At 37.1% G+C, this 26,481-nt stretch overlaps 1 protein-coding gene across 9 annotated transcripts in view; it reads left to right on the plus strand.

Moving 5' to 3' along the window:
- COL12A1 (collagen type XII alpha 1 chain) overlaps positions 1–26,481 on the plus strand; it is a 102,009-nt gene that overhangs the window by 65,441 nt on the left and 10,087 nt on the right. For all 9 annotated transcript variants that reach the window (XM_030490230.1, XM_030490233.1, XM_030490235.1 and 6 more), the window contains 16 exons: positions 949–1,072; positions 1,265–1,408; positions 3,642–3,806; positions 4,985–5,023; positions 5,117–5,255; positions 7,353–7,495; positions 7,881–7,990; positions 13,006–13,155; positions 14,377–14,454; positions 15,087–15,173; positions 16,041–16,094; positions 16,619–16,714; positions 18,697–18,750; positions 20,229–20,282; positions 21,544–21,597; positions 22,752–22,823. In XM_030490230.1, coding sequence (XP_030346090.1) covers positions 949–1,072; positions 1,265–1,408; positions 3,642–3,806; positions 4,985–5,023; positions 5,117–5,255; positions 7,353–7,495; positions 7,881–7,990; positions 13,006–13,155; positions 14,377–14,454; positions 15,087–15,173; positions 16,041–16,094; positions 16,619–16,714; positions 18,697–18,750; positions 20,229–20,282; positions 21,544–21,597; positions 22,752–22,823 — 1,563 coding nt within the window. The remainder of the gene's footprint in view (positions 1–948; positions 1,073–1,264; positions 1,409–3,641; positions 3,807–4,984; positions 5,024–5,116; positions 5,256–7,352; positions 7,496–7,880; positions 7,991–13,005; positions 13,156–14,376; positions 14,455–15,086; positions 15,174–16,040; positions 16,095–16,618; positions 16,715–18,696; positions 18,751–20,228; positions 20,283–21,543; positions 21,598–22,751; positions 22,824–26,481) is intronic.

Consider the following 26,481-nt stretch of genomic DNA (forward strand, 5'->3'; position numbering starts at 1 on the left):
GTGTTGGTCATTTTGTAAATGCAAAGGGAATCCAGTCTATCCTGAGAGGTTACTATTCTGGAAGACAAAAGTTGTCGTGTGTGTGAATCTTCCAGGCAGAGAAACTGGGTTGATGTATGGTCCAAACCATACATCAAAATATGTAATTTTTATTAAAATGTAAGCAAGATATGGTTAATTTTATATCTTTGTTTCTTTGTACAGGGCATCAACAACTGGAACACTGTCTTAGATAGTTGTTATACACTAGGTTTTCTCTGTTTCATACCAGAAATCTGTTTTGGGGACAGTCTGACTGTTGAGTGAGGGTTACGTTTTAATTTCACAGTGCAAGAAAGCTGGCATGCCATAAGCCTTGTCTTATCAAGCTGCTTAGAACCCCTCTAAGTAGGCAGAATCCCTTCAGGAGAGGCATTTGCAGAAGTCTCTTCATCCTATCCTAAAGATAGACAACATGGATCCACTAAACAGATAATTTCAGAATAAACATTCAGTGATTGTATTCCAGTATTTAAGGCAAGATAGTACACAATTTTGTATATATCCAACTTTATTGACATTCTATTGCCAAATTCTTTATTTCCTAAACAAATCTGAAAGAGGGCTTGTAGATACCGTATCTCTGTATTGTATTGTATTCTCTGCTCAGAAGCAGAGAATAGGCATCATAATAATATACTGCATCATAATAATAGGAATAATTCAATAATCTGTATTTAAGATCACATCACATTTCATACACGAAAGAGAATGAAAGAAGTGTTGTGTGCATATTGCTGGAATGATATCAGTGTATGTAGATATGTATGTATATGCATAATCATACATATATGAAAAAAGATTTTTCAATTATTTAATGCTCACTAATATACCACAATAAATATTTAAATTGAGGCTATTGGTCTGAACATGGAGGTTGAGACAGCGCTGTGGTATATTCCATTTCAGGTTTCATTTGTGCAGTACAGTGATGAGGCAAAATCTGAATTTAAACTGAATACATTTGACGACAAGGCCCAGGCCTTGGGAGCTCTTCAAAATATTCAGTACAGAGGAGGAAACACAAGGACAGGTAATTCTGAGTGGTAATCATATTTCTTTAACATAAAATATTTTCAGAAACTGCCTCCTTATCCTAATATTGCATGGCTGAACAATCAGGTTTTTATGTTCCTCTGGTTTTGCTGTGTGGCTGTTGCCCTTTCAAAATAATTCTTTCTCATGGATAATATGGCTGACTCCTTGTTCATTGTGTGCTTTGCAGGCAAAGCCCTAACATTTATCAAAGAAAAGGTTTTGACTTGGGAGAGTGGTATGAGGAGAGGTGTTCCCAAGGTACTTGTTGTTGTCACAGATGGTCGGTCTCAGGATGAGGTGAGGAAAGCAGCAACGGTCATACAGCACTCTGGTAAGCAATTCACACTACCTGGCTGTTTCAGTTCCTTACGTGTTTAGCAATGAAATTATAAGTGGTGCTTCAGTTATCTGGGAATCCCTTACTCATAATTTATAGACTCAGAAACATATTCTGAGTATCTGGGAAAAGTGCAAAACTACTTAAGAGATTTAGAATCTCTGGGCCAGACTTACCTTTCCTTTCTCTAGCCTTCTCTCTGGGAAGGATGTGGCTTCCCAACACTTTCAAGTAATTCCTCATGCATATTGTTTCATATATGTGAATTTTGGTTACTTCTTTTTCTCCTTGCTGTGTGGACCCCCAGGATCATTGTGAACTGTGCTCCATTTTACTGCTTTTGATGTTATGGGCCTGGCTTTTTGAGCTTTATGTTTTACTGGGTATAAACCAGTGGATCTCCATTTAAAGTGTGTGCTTTTGGTGGAGCTGGGTCTGAACTGACTCCTTCATTGACTTTTGAGCTGAGAAACATTGCACTTCCTCTTCAGATTTGCTGAATGTGGCTTATGTGAGTCTAATAATCTATTCCTGTCCCTGCACTCATCAGTTCTGCATATCAGTGCACGATCCACCTGGGGTTCTGTTCCCTGAGTAAGGAAATTATGTACTTCCTTGCTGAAATCACAGGCATGTAAACCATCAGTGGTCATCATCTCTGCCTCTGTGATCTGAAAAAATCAGCTCTGTCTAGAGGTTTTCTAAAGATGTTTGGCTGCCCTATTCATAAAAGTCTCTAGTCTCCCTGGATAATCTGCTTCAGTACTTAACTAGCCTAATAGTTGGAAGGCTTTGCCTCACGTTTCACTTACGTGTTTCTTCAGGCTAATGAAGCTATTGTGTTCTTTTAATTTACCCAGTTAACCAGGAAAGCAATTGATCACTTTCCACTGTAATGGGCCTTCATATTTGAAGCCTGTTGTAATTTCCTCTTTCTGTCTTCTCTTTTCTAGACTAAACAAATCCATTTCCTTCAACCTGCTGTTGATCATGTTTTCTCAACCTCTTATCGTTTTTGCTCTCCTCTCTACTTGGTTTGGTTTCTTTGCATCTTAAATGCAAAAACTGGGCGGAGTATTTCAGCCAAAGCTTCACCAGAATTGGCTACAGAGGGATAATTATCCTATTTCTGAAAGATTAAAAATGGAAATAAAGATAGCTTTATAATTTGCAAGAAAGGTAAATTCTGCTTTCAGGCTCCAAGTAGCATTTCCAAAGTCTGTGCAATGTCAGTGAAATTTTGTGGGAGATTTTTTTCCTATATAGTACTGAATTGTTCAATGGGGTTTTTTTTTTTCCTTCCTTGCTTTAGGTATGGCAAAGACAGGTCAAATTACTACATGGAGACTTAGGTGGGAGAAGGGAAAGGAAGAAATGAGTCAGAGACAGAATTCTGTGAAGGCTAGGAATTAGCAGGAAACAAAAACCTGACATAGAAGGCAAGGAGATACTAATTTAAGGAAAATCACCCTGGCAAAGAAGGAGATTATGCTGGTACACCTGGTGATATGACTAAATTCTAGGGTCTGGGTTCTTATCATTTGACTTAAGCCATCTAATAACTAAATGTCTAATCTAAGGTCATAATGTAGGGTCCTTTTATGGCTAGTGAAGAGAGCAACAGATGGGCATCTGCAGAAAATGGCTTCTTCTGTCTTGAAGTTAGCATCTTAGGGAGGTGAGATGAATTGCATTCTGAATTTGCCCATGTCTGTCTGTTGATTGTAGAGGAAGACTAGACAACTAGCTTAGACTTGTTGTTAACTTGGAAAGTAGAAAATGGTGAGATGAATACCACCCTAAGAAAGTGAAACTGAGAAGCATGCAGGAGATGGCAACAGACCAACAACTGGATAACTAATAGTCTGCACAGAGATTTTGCACACAGAACAGATTTAAGATACTGTAGAATTGAGAGGATTGTACATTTTGTATGAAAGAGTGATGGGACTATGTAGCCAAGGCTGTGTGAGATTGGACAATGCCCAATAAAAATCAATGAAGGAAGGAGGAGAAAGTTTTGAAAAAAAGATTCAAAAATCAGTTTAATCCCTCCTGATCTTAGATGGGGTCAAAGGACCTTCAGAATGTATGCTCATAATGAAGGCCAGATAAAAGACTAGGTAGAGCCTGAGAAATCAATGATAGAGATGGGTTGTGAAATAATGACCTGAAAAATGGTAATGTATGTTTGCTACGTTTCAAGTAACAAGTGTTATTTTTACAGGCTTCAGTATCTTTGTGGTTGGTGTGGCCGATGTAGATTACAATGAGCTGGCCAAGATTGCCAGCAAGCCCAGTGAGCGTCATGTATTTATTGTTGATGACTTTGATGCCTTTGAAAAGATTCAAGATAACCTTGTCACCTTTGTGTGTGAGACAGCTACCTCAAGTGAGTAGAAGACATTATTTTCCCTTTTCCCAAATTAATACATTGCCATTAGCCTTATATATTGTTACAGTTGTGTGGTGGGCTGACCCTGGCTGGATGCCAGATGCCCACCAAAGCCGCCCTATCACTCCCCTCCTCAATTAGACAGGGGAGAAAAATATAATGAAAGGCTCATGGGTAGAGGTAAGGACAGGGAGAGATTTTTCACCAATTACTGTCATGGGCAAAACAGACTTGACTTGGGGAATTTAGTTTTTCATTTATTACTAATCAAATCAGAGTAGAGTAATGAGAAGTAAAACCAAATCTTAAATACAACTTCCCCCACCCCTCCCTTTTTTCCTGGGCTTGTCTTTACTGCCATTTCCCTTCCTCCTCCCCACGAGCAGGACATGGGGATGGGGAACTGGGGTTGTAGTCAATTCATCACATGTTGTTTCTGTCCCTCCTTCCTCCTCAGGGAAAAACTCCTCACACCCTTCCTCTGCTCCAGTGTGAGGTCCCTCTCATGGGAGACAGTTCTCCATGAACTTCTCCAATATGAGTTCTTCCCACGGGCTGCAGTTCTTCATGAACAGCTCCAGTGTGCGTCCCTTCCATGGGGTGCAGTCCGTCAGGAACAGAATGCTCCAGCGTGGGTCCCCCACACGGTCTAGGGGTGCTAAAGAGGTGCAGCTATAGTGTGTGATGCTGTTTTAAAATTATCTAAATAAAGTTCAGTTGTTTACTCAAGTCAAATCCTTCTATGGCAAAAATGAGAAATTCTCAAGCCTGTCATGTGCAACTGTGTACTCCCTAACTGCCTCAACTGCTGGCTCCTGAAGAGCCATATAAATCTGCAGTTTTTCCTTGTGAATCTGACATCTATTATACAGCCTGACTCATGCTTTAAATATTTATGGAAAGACTGCGTCATTGTGCTCCTTTCTTCTTATGAATTAGATCTCAAAATATTTATTCCATAGAATTTGTTATGGTAGAAATATCGTACTAAAAGTAACAAGTAAAGATTTTAACAGTACACCAAGCAGAACACAATAAGATAAATGTAAAATAAAGCTGGCTGATAATGCATAGTAGCACAGGCTTTTTGGTAATAAAACTTTATGAAGTATATATATATTCATATCGTGTTAGGTTTTATTGTTTTTAATTATATGTTTTTTCATGTCTTTTAGCTTGTCCTCTCATTTACTTGGAGGGATACACTTCACCTGGTAAGTAACTGTCTAATATTTTGGTGTAGGTTCATTTGTGTCTTTTCCAGCTCTACAGTGTTTTTATTTTTCATTTTCTCTTTGGATTTAAAGGTTTCAAGATGCTGGAATCATATAATCTAACAGAGAAGCATTTTGCTTCTGTACAAGGCATATCACTGGAATCGGGCTCTTTCCCAAGCTATGTAGCATATAGACTCCACAAAAATGCCTTTGTCAGCCAGCCAATACGGTAAGTAAACTTGAAAGACTCATATTTAAGGCAAGCAGGTGAGGAAGGATTAGCAGAGTTTATAGATGACAGTATTAGTATGATGTTATGGAAGATGCATTTATTTAATGTTCTTTTTACTGAGCTCCAAGAAATATACTCCAAAGAACATCTATCATTGTTCTCATTAAATGCTAATCTCTTTCTTCCATTGTGATCTGTTTGCTGTTAGTCCAGTTGTCTGTTGTTCTCAAATACTATGCTTCTCAACCATTTGAGTTGCATGTAATCCATGGTTTGTCCTTAGGCAGTTGAACACCAGCCTCCATCGTACAAAGAGCTCAGTGCTCCTGGAGGGAAACGGTTTCAGTATGGAGGGATAAGCACCACTTTTTGCAGAGGCACCATCATACTGCAGTAGGTAGCACACTGATGCAATTAGGGTAGTTTCTGCTCTACTTGAGTTGCCATATTTGGCTAAGGAAGTGGAGTTTTCAAGGGCCTGCAGTCTTAGACCTTGATTATGGAGGGGTAATAAATATATGGTCATTCTTGCCAACATTTTTTTCACAAAACCCCAAAAAGCACAGTTTTATTAAGAGGGGAGCAGTACCTCTCTCCTTTTTACATTTGTTCCTCTCTCATCTATTTGAATAAGTTTCAAAAAAAGTCATTCTGAGTCAGAGGAGATGCCTAAAGGTAGCCCATTATTCTTACAAAATTTGAGAAAATTTAATCTTCTTTCCACACAAGCTTTTGAAATCTGCAATTCTGCAGGACTGGGTAAAGATCAGATCACAGGCACGGGAGCTGAAGTATATGAAGAAATAACTTCTTTTTGCTGGCCTTCTCAGCTCAGAACTTTAAAGGTGAAGGACTTGTGGACTTTCTGAGTTCACTGACATGCCATTATAGCTGTGGGAGTGATAGGTTTCTGACACCCTGGATTTTTATGGCCTAGGGAAGTAAAGACAATCTCAATTTTGCAACTCTCTTACCTTAAGACAAACCTTGTATTTAGTAGGGTAAAAAGGACAATAAAGAGACAGACTTCATATTTACTAAATTTTTTTAGAATGTTGTGATACATAGTCTGTTGTCTGCTGTAAGAGGTGGAGTAGACTTACCAGTATATTCTGGGCGCTTATTTTTCGTTAGATGCTAGAAAATAAAACTCACTTTAAACTGAGTCAGCAAAGTAATAAAAGCATCCTGATCCTGATGGCATAGTAGTTTCCATATCTGAAACAACTTGGTATACGACTTATAAATAGTGTTGCTATATCTACTTCAATATGTTCATTCTTGCACTGTGCTGTGTGATGTTGTTGACTTAGTGATGTGGTTATTACTGCAGTGCCCATAATTGTATGGGTACATAAGCTTTGCCTAAAATACAGAGAACCTCCTTTCTCCATTTTTGAGGTTTCTATATTTATGTCCATGAGGCCAAATCCCCTTCTCTGTTTCATTATAATAGTTAAGGGGAAGAATAAGCTACCTCCTTTCTTACAGTCCTGCCTTCTGTCCCTTCCCCTTCAGAAACTGCTGGAGGCCATTTAATGCATGTTTCTATTTACTTTTGGCTTTCTGCTTTTTTAATGTCTAACAGTCTGAACATCACAAATCTAAAGCTCTGCCACTGATGCAGAGCCCAAATACATCACCAATTGCAGAGAATATAGTAAATATCTCCTTCACTGTATTTGTGCCTCAAGGGCAGCAGTAGTTATGTGTTATTTTCTGTTGCCTGTCTAAAACAGGCCAGAGCAATGCTGCAGTCCGTTTTTCTTTACTTATCATCAAGGAATTTTAAATATGTGTAGTTTATACGGAATCTTGCTACAAGAATACATCTCCAAGAGTTCTTGGTCATATTCTGGATTCCTCCATAACCATGGTGCCTGGACAGGCTGTGAGTTCATCTTAACAAATAATGTGGTAGTTTTTATCACAAAGTACTTTTCTATTTGAGAGAGTAGTTAAAATGTTCAGTTCCATTAAACACTGTGGTTTCCCTGATACTCTCATGTCTTTTCTTTGAAAAAGAGAAAATTATGAAGATCTTCTTTTCCTCATGTATCCATGTGACAAAGTGTCTTCATATTGTCTTAACAGGGAGATTCACCCAGAGGGATTGCCACAGGCGTACACTATCATTCTGTTATTCCGTCTTCTGCCTGAATCCCCCAATGAGCCTTTTGCAATTTGGCAGATTACAGACAGAGATTACAAACCACAAGTTGGAGTTGTGCTTGATCGTAAGGATGATTATGTTTATTGCATTTAGAATTAATGCTTTACATTACTTTGCATGCATTCTTCTAAAATATTTCCAAACCCAAAGCATTCCTACATGGTAAAAGGAATATATTTATTTTTTTTTAGAGTTTTTTGTTTTTACTTTGTACATCAATTACTTTTTTATTTTTAACTAAGAATAGTTCACCTAAGCTACCTTTCAACTTTGGTATTACCTCTAAAACAAAAGGAAAATACATCTATGTTCTTATGGGTCATTAAGACCATCTATAACCTGTGTTTACCGAATTGAGTGGTATGCTACATTTTATCTGTAAGTGTCTCTTAGGATGGTGTTTTCAGTAGTACATATGAAATGACGTTTATTATTTTCATTTATTGCAGCTGCCAGCAAAGTGCTGTCATTCTTTAACAAGGATACAAGTGGAGAGGTTCAAACTGTAACTTTTGATAATGATGAAGTAAAGAAAATCTTTTATGGAAGTTTCCATAAGGTAAAGGATTGAAATTATGATTTTTGCTTTCCAAAGTGCTGTTCTTTGAAACAAAAGACAAGCAAGCAGAAGTCATTGTCAGTGACCGGTCTTTTTACAGTACTATAAATTAACATAGAGACTTACAGGTCATATAAAACAAGATCTCTGAAGTTACAGCTCTTCTTTGAACCAATGAAAGAGATTTGTCAAGATTGTGAAAGCAGGGGTATGTATCTGAACAAGACATCATAGCCTGATTCCTGACACATGAAAAAAGAAGAATAAAAGATAAACTAGAAAGAATAGGAAAGGCAGTTGTGGTGAGAAAAGATTGGAGGGTAGCGTGATGGTTTGAAATCATTCAGAGAAGAGGAAGATATACCCACAGAAAGTACGTAGCTGTTGATTTATAAAGGCAGGGAATCAATTTTTGGAGATGAATAGCACATTGAATAAGATTCATATGTTTAAAAAACATATTACAAGTATATGGATGTTTTGTGTGTGTGAATGTGTATTGGTGTATTTCTGGCTTAGATTCACTGGGCCTAAAATATTACAAAGTAACATTAACTGAGGAAAAAACAATCATGGGAAAGAGCTCATAAAAGATTGTGTAATCTCTTTGTAATTTACAATGAAGCTCATGTTTTTTGAATCGTCAAAATGGCTAGTGAAATACTTACATGTTACTGCATCTGCCTTCAATTGTGATAGTTTTGTGCTTGCTTTTCTCATTTTGTGCACCTAATTATAAAAACTTGATCCTGCCAGGCTTCCTTACCTCTAGTCATCAGGAAGTGTTTGGTTCAGGCTACATATATATATCTAAAACACAATTTAAAAATATTTTCTTTCCATGTTAAGTATGTATGTTTAAGATAAAATGACTTGCAGTTGCAACATTTTTGGTCAGCTGAAATGCATATTCTCATCTTTTCATTTATCTCCCTTTTGTTTAGTTTAGTTTTCTTCTGATGACTAAATATGGCTAGAGTATAACACTTGTTTTCTTTATGATACTCTCTCCTTCATGACTAGTCACTACGAGCATTCCTTCAAGGATACTGATAAGAGGTTGCCTCTGTCAGCTTGCTGATACTAGAGGCCACATTGTCAACCTAGCTCTGCTAGGCTGAAAGCAGAGAAAGATAGCTGGTGCCAGCTATTGTGACTTCATCTGTTTAAAACACAGATGACTGCAAAAATCACACAGTACTATAAAAGCTATTGGTTTCCTCAGAATTTGACAGAGGATAATTTCCCAAATTACTTCTTTGTTATATCCAATTATTCTTGGTTTATAATTTATTTAATGGCTAATTGTTTTTGCATATATGAAGAAATGTTTAAGTCATTGGCTTTGTAACTGATACTTATGAGTGGGTTTGGATTGTACCTGCTTTAGACAGCTTCTATTTTGTCCTTGGCACTTGGCTTTTTGCCCCCCCCACCCCCTTTTTTTTTTATACTGGGTAGGAAAACTGAATTTTAAGGAAATGTATTAATCTACTGGAGTGAGAAAAACTGTCAGTAAACTCTAGCATAGATATTGTTTTGGTATAAAAGCTGAGTCATCTCCAGGAAGGAAGGCAGAACAGCATGTAGCATGCCTCATTTCAGATTTCAGTGTGAGTTGAGGCTTCCCTTCTTCAAGTCGGTGGTGTGAAGCTTTCTACATGCTGTAGAAAGTTGGTTTAAGTATCTGCTGCTAATTTCATAAACATTGAGTTAACTTTTTTCTTGTAGTTCCTCTAAATGTGATAGAGCTGAGCAGAATTATCTGACAGTGCTTACAGTGAAGCACTGCTCATTTATCAGAGCAAATGAGGAACAACCTGCAACCCCAGCAATACTACCAGTTATGCATAACTGTTTAATTACACTTGCTGGTGGAAAACAGCTAGGAAATAAAATTTATTATTTTAGTAGTTACATACATATGAAAACAATCCTAAGATGCCAAATAATGTACAGGACTAACAGCCATTTGCAAATTATCTTAAAGCTCTCGAACTATGAATTTTTGCTTGTGAGACTATTTCCTAAGCAAAAATGTATCAGTTATTTAGTGCAGTGTGTCATTCCCCTTCTTTTTTTTTTTTTTTTCCTGGGAAGAAATCAAAAGTTCAGGTGTTGATAGTATCTGAAGTAACAGGAGTAGCCTTGATTTAAAGAGCTGTATTTGGGATTTTTCACCATGTAACTGAGCTGACTCCTCTGGGTTCTCTCCAGAATGATTACTGAGTGCTGAGTCAAGTTGTTAATGATACCACCATGGGATTCCACAACTCACAACTCACAGCTGGGAAAGCCCTAGGTATCAGCCATGTTGATTAGCTCCTAAAGTAAAGAATAGCAGTGGGTTCAGCTGGGTGAAGGAAGGAAAGTAAGATTAACACATTTCAAGAGGTACTTTTGCAATTTCTCCTACCATCCAGTTTCAAAGAAATGACAAATCTTTAGAATGCGTGAATATGTTTTCCAAAATATCACACATTTTTGTGGTTTTCATTTGATGACTTACTAGCTCATTCAGTGAAGCACAGTTAACTACACCTAACTGTGCAGGGAAATTTACTTTGGCATACTTGAACACTTTGCATAGCATAGCTATGGTGAAAGCTGTTGAATCTGGCAAGTCCCATAGGAAAAATCCTGACTGCTTGAGACAGTCATTAAATTTATAACTGAATGTTTTGGAGAGACAGGCGACTTATACTTTCTTATTCTTACTATGGTAGACTCCCTTTTAGATTGCAGTTTTACAGTAGTTAGCTACAGGAAATTTGATAATAAGTGTATGTCTTTCTGCTGATGTACATATGGGATAATAGTTTGCTTAGCTTATTGATGTGGTTCATTTTGCAGTAGACCAGAACACCATAAAACTTTATGTTAGAAGGGGTCCAGCAAGAAAGATTAAAGTATGTTTTCTTTCTTGAAACCTCAGTGCCTTCTGGCACTGAAAATGGTCAGAATTGATGCTTTATGTTGGTATGTTCAAAATTGAAGAGAATGTTTCTGTTAAGATTTTGTTTTCAACAAAATGTAGCAGAATGGAATACAGAGATGTTTTATCTACAGTAAAAACTAGATGCCTACTTTTATTAGATTTGTACCTGGACCATGAGATTCAAGCTGGAATTCAGAGCTGCTGTTAAATCAGCAGTTAGCTGGCTGAGTCAATGACTTAGGGAAGCTCTGCTTATTTTTGATTGCTGCTTCTTTGGATACATGGGTAATGCTCGACAGTCATTGCTGTTTGAACATTTTCAAATTGATGTTCTAATTCAGCACTGGATGTAGAGTCCTGTCTCCTAAATTATGTCTGCAAATGAAAATACCTTTGCTATGCAGATGTCATTTACTTTATTTAAATTCAGTCCAGTAGAAGGACTTGCATGTTAGATACCTTGCAGAATTAGTAAATTACATATGTGATGAGTTTAAACTGCTTGATGCATTAGTTAATCTGTAAAATTTAATCATATAATCAAATAACTGAGTATAGTGCTTATTTTATTTTGTGCAAAGTTTGGTACCAAACTATACTTCGGACACACTCAGTTATATTTCCATTATTTTTATTTGGTCAAGAAACACTGTTGGGAATGCTAATTAAAACCCCACTTGTATACACAGCACTGAGAATTAAACTGTGATGCCAATTGAATTTTGGATGACAAAAAGTGAGGGCAGTTTCAAAAGTCTTCCAATTACATAGAATACATAATTTTTAAAGAGTTTTAGATAAACTATGCTGATGCCTTGGAGACAATTCCACATGGGAAAATATTTAATATGGAAAAAAAGAACAAATTCTCAAGAGATTGTTGAGGCACTTGTTGACTCAGGACATTTAAGGGAATCTCTATTTCAACTTTATGCCAAGTTTTTTAAGCAGTCATCAAATAGCAATATGTTTCTGAAGGGTTATGCAGTATGATAACAGAAGCTTTAAAACATGAGTACATACTTCAAGGATTCTTTACTGCTTATCTTACTGTGTTGACATTTTAACAATTAAATAGATGTTATAATATTGTACATAAAGTATATGCAGTATGTAAGGCATATAAAGCCACTGAAATCTTTCTGTTGCTTTAAGATATTCCACCAACTGCATATTAGATTTGCTAAAATGTCCAACCCTTGTTTCTTTCTTGGAGACTCCTGAATGTGTTTTGTTTTCACAGAAATGTAGGAAATTCACTTGCATAACATTTGCCATCTGTACTATAAATTTTTGGAATGGTAAACTTTCCTTCAATTTTGTTTGTTCTTCTGTTTAAGGTTTACTGTGTTTTCCCCCAATGCTTAATTCTCTTGGTAAACATACTCTCACTTTACTACAGTAATTCTTTTCTCCCTTCTAAGTTTCCCTTATTTCCAATAATTAATCTCTTCCTCTTCTTCCCTGTTTCTCCTTATTTTGGCATATGTTTTTGTAGCCAAATTTCTCATGGAAATTTCTCTCTTGCTTCTTCCATGATTTTGTCTTTTTCTGGGCAGGCTTCTCTGCTCACTTTCTGTATCTCAATGCAACCAATGCCTCTGATTGATTCATCTGTGGAAACTGAACCCTGAATCCTTGGATCTAAATCTACCCTTTGAACTACAGACAGTTTATTAGCCAGTGGGCAGTCACAGACTCATAAACCTCTTGTGTGGCCTCAGCCACCAGAAAAGGACAAGAAGAACTTATATTCATTTCCTCTCAAAAATTCTTTTTATTTTTCACTTTTGTGCCATCTTAAAGCAATTAAATAGATCATTGTAGTTCAACTATTACATTAAATAGTATTAGCTGTGCTTCCGTATACATCTTATTGGCCTTCAACACATTTTAAAGAGGTTACTAATGTTATAGGCTTTCCTTGTGCCTGATTTTTTCCACCATTTGAAAGTATAGCCGGATTGCTAGGAAGAAAATTTAAAACAGTGTTACTTAAACAGTGAAATGATATTAAAGTATTAAAGTAAATATGCCTATGTGCCTTTTCTAAATATTACATTAAACTTCTTTTCAGGTCCATATTGTTGTAACTTCATCACATGTTAAGATTTATATTGACTGCAGTGAAATACTGGAAAAACCAATTAAGGAGGCTGGGAACATCACAACTGATGGCTATGAAATACTTGGGAAACTTCTAAAAGGCGACCGGAGATCAGCAACAGTGAGCAATAAATATTAATCCATTCATTAATGCAAGCCCTTGAAATTTTCTGAGGAAAGTTATTAAAGATTTAGGATTGCTGAGAAACCAGAATTGCACTTAAAGATTTTAAGTGTCTGTATTTCAAGACCCAATATACTTAACTGAGAAGTTTGGGTTTGATACCTTCTCATTCTAGCAGAATTGCAAGAACAAATATCTAATAGCTGAAAGTTGCAGTCAGGTAAATTCAAACAAGAGCAGAAATGTTTTTCTTCTGATAGGGAGAGCATTTAGCCATTCGAACCATTTACTGTGGATTCTCTATCATTGGAAATCTTTGAATTAACATTGTTTTGTTTTCCTAAAAGGCATTCTCCAATGAATAGGTTTTATTTCTGTCAAGACCTATAGTGTGTCTTACTCTAAGTGATCAGAGTAATCCCCACTGGCTTTATGATCTGTAAGCCTATAATGAAAAAGTGGCTGCTGCTATGAAGGGCACATCAATTATCTTAATGGATTAACTATACTATCAATGCTATCACCTAAGCTTCATATTAGAAGATTTAAATCTGCAATCTGACCCATGTGTGCAAACCCTAACATGAGAAAAGGACTCTTGGTGCTCACCATCAAGTGTTTGGTTGCATGTATCAAACTACAGGATCGTAGCTCTTGAGGTGAAAAAAAGGAAACCCTTTTACCATACAGTCTACCTAGGTCCCAACTTCAGCCTTTTTGCAGAACTTTTCTTTGGTAATCTCAATGGAAAGTTCCATAAATGAATCTGAATTAATATATGACCCAAGGACTTCAGTCCTTAGAGCTGGTCCAAAAGCTTTTCAGCCAGATTTCATATTGAAGTGCACAGGCACTCAGACAATGTGTAAGTTCATTGGTAATATTCATTAAGTATTGCAAAATATTTCTTTAGTCACATATTTACCCCAGAACAAGAGCAAGCATCAGTGCTTGAAGTTCTTGTAACCTTATGTAATCTTGGTTTTAAATATTTTATTATTTATTTCATTTTATGAATTTTTATATATTTATAAAATCTAATTTTAAACCATTTTTTTCTGACAGTGTCAAAAAAAGAAGTGAATGTCTGAATGATGTAAACTACATTAGAAATAAACTGGTTTTGGAGTAATTTTTAATGATAATGCCACTAGATTTCATAAATCTAGTTTATGAAAGATCTTTAATATCTTTCAAGAGTCCTCCTTTCTTTTACAGTTAGAAATCCAGAATTTTGATATTGTATGTAGTCCAGTTTGGACTAGCAGAGACAGATGTTGTGACCTTCCTTCTATGGTAAGTATAAATGAACCAGAAGCTATCCAGAAAATAATTTTTAATAGCAAATTTAACCATATCAATATTACTCTGGTATTATATCTCATATTGACAACTGATCTAAACCACAGTTGTCAGAGCAGCCAGTGGACAATACTGCATTTCGAAGTTTTGTGTCTGAGGGAGATGTTATGATGTGCTAGAACTGGGTCGCTTAGGAATGATGGAAAAAATGTCAGTTATATTTTGTATTTCAATGTTATCTAAGATCCTAGGTATTGTGAATGGAATAGCTGTACTATTTTTTTTTATTTAATCTGTTCTTAGAGTAACATTCAAAAGTAACTAGTTTATTCTTTGTCATTGCAAGCTGATTGTCTAATGGATATAAATATTAGAACTACAGAAACTACATATGAATTTGATTTTACCTGTGTCTGTTGTTAGTGTCTTGTATAGCTCACAAAGAAAATTGGCTAAAAATATGAAAGGTCCTGTAAAAACTTTTGGAAACCACTGTTTAGCTATGTGTTTTACCTGTACTTGAAAACAGGATAATAGAAAATCTTGCTGTTATTGTTTTAGAAAAGTATGCTGCCATCAAGTACTTCTCTTTAAAATGACAGTAACAGTTGTCATTGTATTTTCAGAGAGATGAAGCAAAATGCCCAGCTCTTCCAAATGCTTGTACCTGTACTCAGGACAGTGTGGGACCTCCAGGACCCCCTGGACCAGCTGTAAGGAACTATTTGCAATGGACAGATTTTCTCATTTTTAAATTTATGGAAGTAGTTTTATATTGATCTGTGGTTTTTGTGAAACAAAGGTCAGTCAGAGAGATCAACATGTCCGTAACGTCATGGTAATCTGTTCCCCTTTCATCTTAGTTTAAATCACAGCTGAGCAGCTCCTACCACTTCTACTTACTTATATAATAATCCTTTTCCCATATTTCCAATGTAATCACTGTGAATAGCTACTTATTGTTTGATAGGTTGAAAGAATCTGGCCCAATCTCAGCTGTCTTGCACTTCATGTACAATATATTTTTAATGGACCGTGCAAATATTTTTCCTAAATACAGAGTCAGGATTTCACTCCAAGGAAAGATTCTTTACTCAGTCAGGGAAATAAATTAGTTAGTTACTCTCTTTTTTTATGTGGAGAGATAGCAATCTATGAGTTGGATATCCTCCTACCGGTATGAATATAAAGAATTATACTCAGCCCAGTAGTACTTCTATTTTGAAGCTATCAAAAATGCTGCATGAGGAATCTGAAGTCCAGTTAAGTTGTCTGCCAGTCTACTAGAGAGGTATCCAGAGATTTTGATGAATATAAATTGAAGAAGTTTATATCTGCAGAGACATAAACGACAATAATTTTTCATGGGCTGAATTGTCAAGGCTGAAGCTGATGTGGTTTAACTGAGTTTCTGATGCATCTTCTGTTCTAGTACTCTTTTTAGTAATGTGATCTATACACTTCAAAACTTTAGGCTTTCACATAGGTGTTTGATAAAGAAGATTCAAAATGCACACTGGTATGATGTACCCTTGCTTTCCCTGAATGGAATAATTTTTCTTTCCAAATATTCAATTTAGGGTGGCCCAGGTGCTAAAGGTCCCAGAGGTGAAAGGGGTTTGACTGGATCATCTGTAAGTATCTTTCTGGAATGCATCTATAATGTTACTACATGCTTACCTGTATGAAACTTTGTATGTTTAATTCTATGCTGAGCTAAGAATGGAAATTAAAAATTTATTTGGAAATATGTCTATATATTTTTTGTATGCAGCATACCTGTTGAGACTATATATACACAGTCTATGTATATATGCAGCCTCAAAGGCATTGACTGCACATCAGCAAACTAGAGTACGTGCAGCAGGGTGTTAATAAACACCCTGCAGGATTGTTGTCCTTTCTTCTGTACAGAGGGGACAGCTATACTTCTAATTAAATACTGCCAGAAGGTGTTTTGGCCTGAGACTGCCAATGTGAATCAGGGAATAGCTTATGAAAGGGTATGCCACTTAAATAAGTGTTTCCACAGTTCCGAAGTTTTAAATATATCTCCAGGCTTCTGATTTACCTGAAGTGTCTAACCCAAAGGATTTTGCAATTACAGATCTAAGCAGGGTTTGTGATTTACAATCTTGCTTTAATTTTCTGCTTCAAGGGTCCACCTGGTCCTCGTGGTGAGACGGGTCCTCCTGGCCCTCAAGGTCCTCCAGGTCCACAGGGCCCCAACGGGCTGTCTATCCCAGGTGAACCGGTGAGTGGACATTCTGAGTGCGGGTAGCAATGTGTGTGGGGTCAGGGGTGTCCACAGGGAATGGTAGTCTTAGGAAGAGAGTGGCAGCTTTGCCCTAACATTTACTTTTCACTGCAATGCAGCAGTATTACGAAGCAGGTCTCTTTCAATACAGTTGCGTTTTCTATCCCGATTGTTACATGTGCTTATGGTATGCCCGTGAAAGGACAAAGTCTAAGCGTTCTAATGTACATTGTGCTACTCCATTTTCACTCTCACAGCTTTTCTGTAGAGCTGCTAGTCTTTCAAGTTCTAGGATTCAAAACTATAAACTGAGGTGCAGGAAAATTAAGCACACAATATTACTCTGAAGATTTTCTTGGAGGTTTACATGCCTAACTTGTATTTTCCATGCTCAAATCAGTAGCTGAAAGTTCAGAGAGGCAAGGGGTGCCTAGATCTAGACATACAAAACAGTCCTTTGTTCCTAGGGGGCTTTCTTGACATCAGCATGCATGTTTTAGTGAGAGGCTACTTCCGATTTCATGTACGTGCCTTCAAAGCCAGAGCAATTCTATTAACACTGATGAAGTTTCACCAGATTCTGTTTTTCATAGCAGATAGCATAGGTAACCCTTTGTCTACATTCTGAATGTATTGACTGCTTTTGCCATATTTTAGTAAGTAATCACCCTAAAAGCAGGAATATAATTTTGATGTTTCCTGTTTAGCTTGGATTTTAATATGATCAGGAACTTTTTCAAGTAAGTTTTTGATTAAAATATAAAGTTTATGGAAAAAAAATAGAATTGGTGTCTGATTGCATGCTGTCTCATTTTGCTTTTGAAACCAGGTTACTTTCTCAGTGTGTAAAGTAATTTGGGAAATGGAAAACAAAATGTGCTTTAAGATAGAGATTAGGTACACCTGTTTTGTAAGGACAAAGTAGACAGATTTTGTTAACCAGTGTAGATGCTTTTTATTTTTTTGTTATATACTGTGAGGAAAAACTTCAAGATGACCTAGAGGTGCCAAACAGCAAGAAAGGCCAAACACATTCCTTTTACATGTGGAACATAATTGTCCTGGGTTCAGCTGTAGCAGCCATTTTTCTCCTTCGTAGTAGCTGGTGCAGTGCTGTGTTTTCGACTTTAGCCTGAGAACAACGCTGAGAACGCATGCCAGAACACGACAATAATAAATACATGTATTTGTCACATTCAGTTTGAAAACCTCTGAAGAATGAAAATAGCAACATTGCTGGAACTTCTCATTAGTTTACAATAGACTACTTTTGAGTCATGTAATTTCATTTTTCATATCAATTGTAATTCACATTGGCAGGCTATGTTTACAAATTATTTGATTATTTGTGTGTCATCAACAATTATTAATGCTGGATCATCATGCAAGCCACTGTGGAAAATAAAGATTGTATTGTCAAATTTAGCTCATGTGATTTCAGACCATACATTTATACTACAGAGCTGTAGGGTATGTGGAACACAAGCTAGTTAAGAAAGGTAATGCAATGCTTCATTATGTGCTTTTTCATCTTGTGTCCTGGAAGTGTGTAATGTCTTTTAGACCATGAGCTAAAGAAAAATAGCGATACTTAAAAAAGACCGAGCCTTTAACTTTGGTGACTGTAGACAGCTCTATTCATCAGTTGAGAAAGGTAAGGGAGTTTGAGAGAAAACATGTAACCCTTCCCTGCTTTCCTGCCTGTGAAGACATTGATACCAGTTTCTCTTACTGAGAAGACATGTCACTTCCTTATCAAATGTCAACCAGTCATCCTGCATTTGCAAATATTTGTGATGTTCAGTATTGCTTCTTTTAAGAGGTATATGTATCTTGACTTCTTCCATAACACATAGTTGGCTTATGAATTCCTTAATTTAGGTATCTTGCATAAATATTTTCCATCCATTACACAAATTAATTATTCTGCTGATCTACTGTAATTCAGAATCTCTAACAATAATTTATGAAAATTATAGGGTCGTCAAGGAACGAAAGGTGATGCTGGCCAGCCTGGACTACCAGGGCGATCGGTAAGTAGATGCTTAGACAAGATAATGTCATTTCACACTATTCCTGATGCAGGTTGGCTGCTGGACAGCTGTCTTTGACATCACTATGAGTTGTGGACTCTTCTCATATCTTCCTAAGCAATAGTTTTGGAAACACAATTATCTTACACTTAGGAATGTGAAATGTAAGAAACAGTAAACTAGTCAAAACAGCAAGAGTGAAAGAACAGCTGTACTGAATCAAGTATCCATCTGGGCAGTAGTGAATGTACAGGAACAAACCTTTGGATTAGGAAAAATACACTGATAACTCCCCAGGAAGGGTCCCTCAACTTCTGATCTCCTGCAGTTAAATGTCTTCCCAAAATAAAGGTTGAAGAACCTTTCCTGAATCCCTCTTCAGCAATGCTGTCTAATTGCTTTCTACTTTAGGAAGTCAAATGGTCTTGGGATATTAATCATATGCTTTCTGAAAGAAAAAAGCAATATTTCATTTCAGTTACTTGCAGGTTTCCATATTGTAAACTAGGATTAGGTTTTGAGGACTAAAAATAGGGGTTTTTTTTGGATAATCAGACAGATTTGGATAATCTAAGGTCATTGATCTGCACATGTGGTGACATAACTAACCTTCCTTGGTTACTTTATTATCCTTCATTTTACTGGGAATAGAAAGACTACATAGGAGATATTTAAATGGTCTTACGGATTTAGTTTTATATATCAGATAAAGTCAGTCATGGAACAAGGGCCTTGTATTCTTTACCTGTTTTATTAGTCCTTATAACTCTGAGTAGTAATGTCCTGTAGAAAACAATGTGGCATTTTAGTGTATGGTGAGATTAGACAGAAAAGGTGGAAGAACATGTCAACGTGATACAAGGCTGTTCAATATCCAGTTCCTACAAAAATGGTACTGATCTTACACAATGCTGAATGAAATTATCCCTAGGTGTTCTCTAATGTAGCCTACCTATTTAATTTTAGGGGTTATTCTTTACCCAGAAGCTAGAAGGAAGAGAAACAGATAATTTAGAGTGTGCACAATAGAGCAGCAGAATGTTAAAAAATAGGACAATAGAGGGGGAAAGAATAATAAAGGAAGAGTCTAATTTTTGTTTCTTTAGATGGTTGGTGACTGCAGCTAGGCTTTGGCACCAAGTGTTGAAGGATTAGCTGACATCTGTAAGCCGTGCTTGTAAAGGCAGTAAACCAGATATACCTGTTTTGTGTGAACAGTACTGAAAATTGGTTTTGAAGTTGAGTTATGGGCTAATAAGGAAATGGAAGTAAAAAGTAGAGTGAGGGTGAAGACTCTTATATCATGTATATGAAATAAATGTTTTCTCCTAAAGGTTTGTTTTATTTTTGTAAATGCAAAAAAAGCATTAACTAAAGACAGTTAAATATTTAAATGTGTGTATATATAATTGGATGATTAGCATAGCAGTGATGTTTGTTGTGTCATGGATACAGTTTATCATTCCTTTCCTCTCTAGGGAACCCCAGGTTTACCTGGTCCACCTGGACCAATGGGACCTCCAGGAGAAAGGGTAAGATTTCCTCAATTTAACTCTGAAAAGACCAAGTAATGGGTTTTGGTGGGGTTATTTTGTTTGTTTTGGTCCATTGCCCTCCCCCACCCCTCTTTCTTTGTCATACCTGTTTTCAAATGCTTTTTCAAAAGGAGTCCTTTTATCAGTGTCTTGCTTTGAGAGGTAAAAGTGGAAGGACTGGAAAAATCTAGGAGTGAAAACCTCCCAAGGTAGCCATAGGCTAGCCAGATAGGTTCTATAAAAATTGCAATGCTTACTCTCCTGACTGGGTTCTTAGATGCCTGCTCCTATGGTGTCCACTGAGCAGAGCTCTGCTGGGGTACTTAGGCTTGCTGTCTTCCACATACTCTTGCTGCTGCACAGGATCCCTTTGAAACTCTGATTATCTCAATGTCTGGGAGATGTCATATCTGTAAAGAATCTGGCTGTGCCATTCTTACTGTGAAGGTGAAGTTTGCTTCTTAACTTTTGGCTATCTGGAGCTAAGAACTTTGAATGGGGAATTCTGAAATGCCTTCATAATGAAGGGCATGCACACAGGTATTTAATTGTGGAGTGGAGTTGTTGCAATCCTTTTCTTCTAATTTGGGGTCAACTATGCAAATCTTTTTTGTCTTCACAGTGGCATATCACCTTTGAGATGACTGAAGCAATGACTTACTTTACAGTCAAAATTAATAGCTGAGATATGCATTTATAGTTATCTTCTTGTGGGAGTTGATAGCTGGGAATGAAAGCAGACCACCATGTGGCAGCCACTTGCCAAAAAGCATACCATCGGATTGGTGGGTCATTAGTGGACCATGGACCACCAATGTTAATTTGTGCATGCTATGTTAGATTATTGAAATGGGTTTTCGCAGCATCTCTTCTTGCAGAGAAAGTATCTGAGAGGGAGGTTGTTCTTCATTTAAGCAGAAACCTCAGATTTTCCAGCTAACCTGTGAGTGAGAGAACAGCAAAATGGGAGCTCTTTCTTCTCTGGATAGAGCAACGATTCCTTTTCTTAAAAATGTTGAGACTCATTCTATCTTCAGTTAATCAACAGCCGCTGAACATCTAAATTGGCTGAAGCTCTGTTCCATAGCCTTCTACAGCATTTGTTGTGATAGTTATTTTTATAAATTACATTGTGGATAGGTTTGAAAATACATGCTAGTAGTAACCAGGAGTGTTGCAATTATATTATCTTAAAGGCCATTTTAATCAGGCTACAGTGTTAAAACAAATCTCTAACCTTGGTTTTATTTTTGAACAGGGTTTCACAGGAAAAGATGGTCCTACAGGTCCCAGAGGTCCACCAGGACCAGCGGTAAATATAATTTTGTCTTTGATATACTCTGAAATACAAGAACTGAGCCAAGAGAGAACCACATTGACATTCAGTTTCTGTCAAATATGAAATGGATCCTTTTTTTAATATCCTAAGTGGATCTGGGAAATTCTTAGTAAAAGGTGAGCAGACAGCTGCATAAAGCATGTATTCACAAACATTCGTAAGAGTGGTTTTGAAACTGATTTCTTCCAGTGTAAATAAGGGAAGAACCAGTTAACCTGGTAGTTTAGCCATGATCTTTAAATGCATAGCTAGATTTGCTAAAACTAATCAGCTTATTACTTGCATTCTGGTAAAAAAACAAAACAAAACAACAAAAGCAAACCATGTTCACACAAGTTTTTCTTGACAAGAGTTTTTTAGGATTAGTTTTTGCTTAAAAAGCTACTTCATTGTGTTTCGTGGGACCGTGTTAGAAAAGGTGCTGGTTGTTAAGAGAAAAACTTATGCTGGATCAGACAGCCTGAGACAGGCAAGTTGCTGCAGCTCCATGTTATCAGGTCCATCCAGTAGCAAGGTGGAAGATGTATTCCTGATAAGCATATCCAAACAGAGCACACATTTACAACAGGTATTAAATATAACTGGTGTGTATATAGACAGGAGTCTCTAGGACAGGGCATTATATGGGCTCCCTCCACTCTCCCACAACTGTCTTGTGCTCCTTTGTGGGTGTGCAGATGAGCTTTTGTCACATACCCTGACACTAGTCTTTCATTTGTTCATATTTATCTAGTGTCACTAGAATGAATTTTATGGACTTCTTGTTGAGAACTTTTGCATGGATCACAGATCTGCTAGATGAAGTTAGAAGGCCAAACTGTCTTGTACTCCTTTAGGAATCTGTCAGTAAGAGTGATACCGAAAACATATAGACACTCTGACTCTTAGATTCAGAAATGCCTGTTAATCTGTGGTGTTATGTAAACGAACACATTTCCATGAAGAAAAACCCTATTTTTTTTCTGAAGAAAAGTTTTCAAGCCTGATAAGTACCTAACAGAAAAAACCCCAAGGCTGATAGGACCCATTTTCAGTATTGCTTTGTACTCAATACAATAACACATTTCTTATTAGAACTTACGCAGTTGTGGATTTCCACAATTCACATTACATGTTGTCTGCTGTAGGGTGCCCCAGGAGTTCCAGGAGTTGCTGGCCCAAGTGGAAAACCAGGAAAGCCAGGAGATCGTGGGACACCAGTAAGATAATGATACACTTGCAGTATCAAATTTAAAATTACATTTTTCTGATGAATATGAGACTTCTTGCTTTAAATACTTGTCTTGCACTTATGACAGTGGTTAATACAGTGGAGCTGACCTAAGACCGCAAGCGTTTTTTTTTCAAACAATTTTATTTTTACAGTATGCCATTTTGCTGAGTTTAATAGTTGGGGCTGGAAATTGTGGTCTCTGGTTTCCACTAAAAAGATCATAGGCTAGTATGTGCCAAGACATATATTCCTACACTGCATAAGCATGAAGAACTAGGTCAGCAAAATGGCTGTAAAGTCTTTATATTTATGTGTGTGTATGTGTAGTAAAAAAATGGTAAACTGCTGAAGGTGGACAATCTTTGATAATATTACACAATCACTTCTGTTTTGCAAATGTTTTGTGCCTTTTACAATGTAATTGCAAAATTATTTGGGAGTGGTTTCTGTGAGTTCTGTTCAAACCTTTAAAGTGCATCCTGAAGAAGGAGAAAGAATAGGTGCTGCCTCCCACCAACAGTTTCAGGAGAAATTCGGACTGATTCATTTATAGGATCTCTGAGAAATTATGTTTGAGTCAGGAGTGGAGACAGGAATTGAAATGAGAAGTCATTCATTACTTCTACTTAGTGTCTGGCATTCAGTCAGAATTTTCCATCCTGCTTCAATGTCATTGTGTATACAACAGCTGGGTAATTTGGGAGAATACATAGTAGGCTGTGCAGCTTGATAGTAACGAAGTGGAAGTTCCCAGGAGCACCTGGAAGCTGGGTCATTTTCTCATACACACATTGAAATCGGTCTGCGTTTCCCAGCCTGTAAATCCCATTTCTCCTTGCAGGAGAGGACACAGAGTCTTAGGAAAGCACTGAAGCTTTCCTGCCTTTAGACATACATATGCTTGATAGACATAGCCGGGGCAGAAGATACTGTGGTTTGTTCACAAGTGAGCTTTCAGCTACCAGGTGTATCCAAGTTTTCTTTCACTTGGGACACTGGATAGCTGACCCAGTTCAGCAGTGAAGACCTTCTGTAGGTAAATAATGTGCATAGAAGGAAATCTGGCTACAAGCCCAGTTTCAGTGCTTTTGCAAAGCAAGGCAGTCAACTCCTGTCCAAGCACTACATGTAAGTTGTAAGTTCTCCTACACTCTAATCTTAAGAGCTCCTTTCAGTTAGAAATACATTCTCCCCTCCCCCAGTATTGCACTTTCGTGTAATGGGACACTGCATCATATTTACCATTTCTTATGTTTTTAGAACAGATCCCAGCAGGAATTCTGGCTTGCACCTTGCACAGACGTTTTACCAGATTCCTGGTGGACAGAATTTCAACGCTTTCCTTTGTGTCCAGCATTAGAATTGCCAAAGGTGTAGCCTTATGGCCAAATGCAACTTTCAGTGTCATGAATCATAGTTCAGGCCTGCCTGAATTTGTAACTTCCTGTCCTGGAGAAAGATAATAAGGTTTTGCTTGCCTCTGATAAGTACAAGTAATAAATAATTTTTGACCAGATCCTGCCATTTTTTCTTCTACTTGAACAGTCTGTATTGCTGGTACTATGAAGCACAATTCAGGTGAAAGACCGCTGCAAAGCAAGGAATGTTACACCGCCAGGCAAAAGATGCACAGTTACATGCAAATTATGACGAGCCTTGGTCTTGTGAAAACATTCCCACTGACTGCAGTCAACCGGAGCTCTTTCCTGATGCGTTAAATACCACTGATGTGCTAAGCTGAGGCAAACCACACCACAAATGTGGCTGTAAACATTCCTCTAACTCAATGTGTACTTAGACTAGAACAAGTTAATACTTGAAGTGCTAACTGAATTTTCATGGAAATAGGAAATCTGACTTTTTGATTTGCTTATATGTACTTCCAAGAGAGATTTAGGTGGGTTTTTTTTCAGTGTAGTAGCAAAATGACTGAAAAAGGAACAGTAAGAATACGAATGAGTCAGTAATCTATTGAGAATTGGGCACTGGCTATTCTAGAGGAGGCTAAAATATCTGTTCTCTGTCTGTTCAGAGAGCGAGAATTTGGTAGTTGTCTGTACACATACCATAGGGTAACAACCAGCAAAGGTAAGAGAAAGTCATTAAGCTAGAAGAGAATATTGGCTTAAGACGAAATTGATATGTTTTCTGTGAGTGAATGTAATGGGAAATACAAGATCTTGGACTATCAGAGAAGAAAAGTTCCAGTACTGCTGTTTTATAGGTGTGAGAGTGAAAATGACAGTGGATGAGTAGACAAAGTCATCTTAAGGTACAGCTGTCTTGTTTATAAGACAGACTTTGTGATAACAGGGTCTGACTTTGTTGACTGAGAAAATCCCCAGAACATAGTGCAAGGCATTTCTGCTTCCTATATAAGGTGCCTCCAGGACTAAATACAATGTTAAAACCCTTAAAGGGTAATCCCAAACACATAAGGGAGACGTTTGTTTGTAGTTAAATGCAGGTTTTGAGCATTTTCCATTCTCTGCTACCATGTGTTTACTGGCCTTGCATCCATCCATACAGACATCCTAGATGAAGTCTCAAAAAGTTGCTGCTTTGGGAGCAACGAACTGGTGGTTCTTGTGGGGAGCAAACATTCTTTGGGGGAAAACAATTGAGTGCATTATCTTTTAAAGTAAAAACAGCAAAAAGTCCTTTGTTTTGTCCTCCTTCAGCCATAGAACTTTGCTGCAGCCCCAGCTCTCATCCCACAGCTCAGAAAAATCCCACATGCAGCATAAACTAGCTTTTCCTCACACTGACCTCAAGTGACTCCCTCATTGCAGGATATCAACAAAACAGAATGTCAGTGGCAGCTGCTGCTTCTCAAAGTGCTGGCAAGCAATTGGCTAAGTTGCACTTTTTTGTCTATTAAAAGGAAATAAACTGAAACTTAAGAAGAATTATAACCAAGTGGGAGGAAGATGCAAATAGTAATTCAGTAGTTGCAGTTATAATTTTTTTTTTTTTGCGAATCATATTTCTAAAATACCCAGGTGGTGGAAAATTAACTTTATTTTTAACATAGCCAGTCAACTTCTAATCTTCAAATTTTAAAATTAGATTGGAATAGCCTATAGATTTCCAGTTATAAAGCTGAATCCATCTTAGCAAGGTCACAAATTGAAGAATGAGGCTCATTCGATTTCAATGAATTGTAAAATTGACTGTATATCATATATTTTATTATTTTTTTTATTACAATTTTCATATTATAATTAAAGAATGGCCTTAGCATTTTTCTGGTTTGGGGACCTTTGTTGGCAATACTTTTGAGCAATGTTGTGCTTTTGTTACTAGAGCACCTTCTTGTCTTACCAGCATCACTTGTGGCTGAAGACAGTCTGAAGAACTTGGCTAGTCAGCAAAAACATTTCCAGAAACACTATATAGGATTTGAACATTTTGAGTTTGCTTAATTTTTTTTCTCTTGTTTCTGTAGTTCTGCTGTGTGAATGCTGTAGCAAGTGAATTCGTTGGAACATGGCATTTTAAGTAATTATTAGAATATTGCCAGGATAGTAGACCAGAAATCTGATTTCTAATGCTTGCACTTACCTAGTGTAAACAAGAAGACATACTGTATGATTTGCTTCCTGTCAAAACAACATGAGGTTGTACTGTGAAAGCCTTAAAAA

The sequence above is a fragment of the Strigops habroptila genome, chromosome 6, assembly GCF_004027225.2.
Source record: "Strigops habroptila isolate Jane chromosome 6, bStrHab1.2.pri, whole genome shotgun sequence".
Classification (NCBI taxonomy): domain Eukaryota; kingdom Metazoa; phylum Chordata; class Aves; order Psittaciformes; family Psittacidae; genus Strigops; species Strigops habroptila.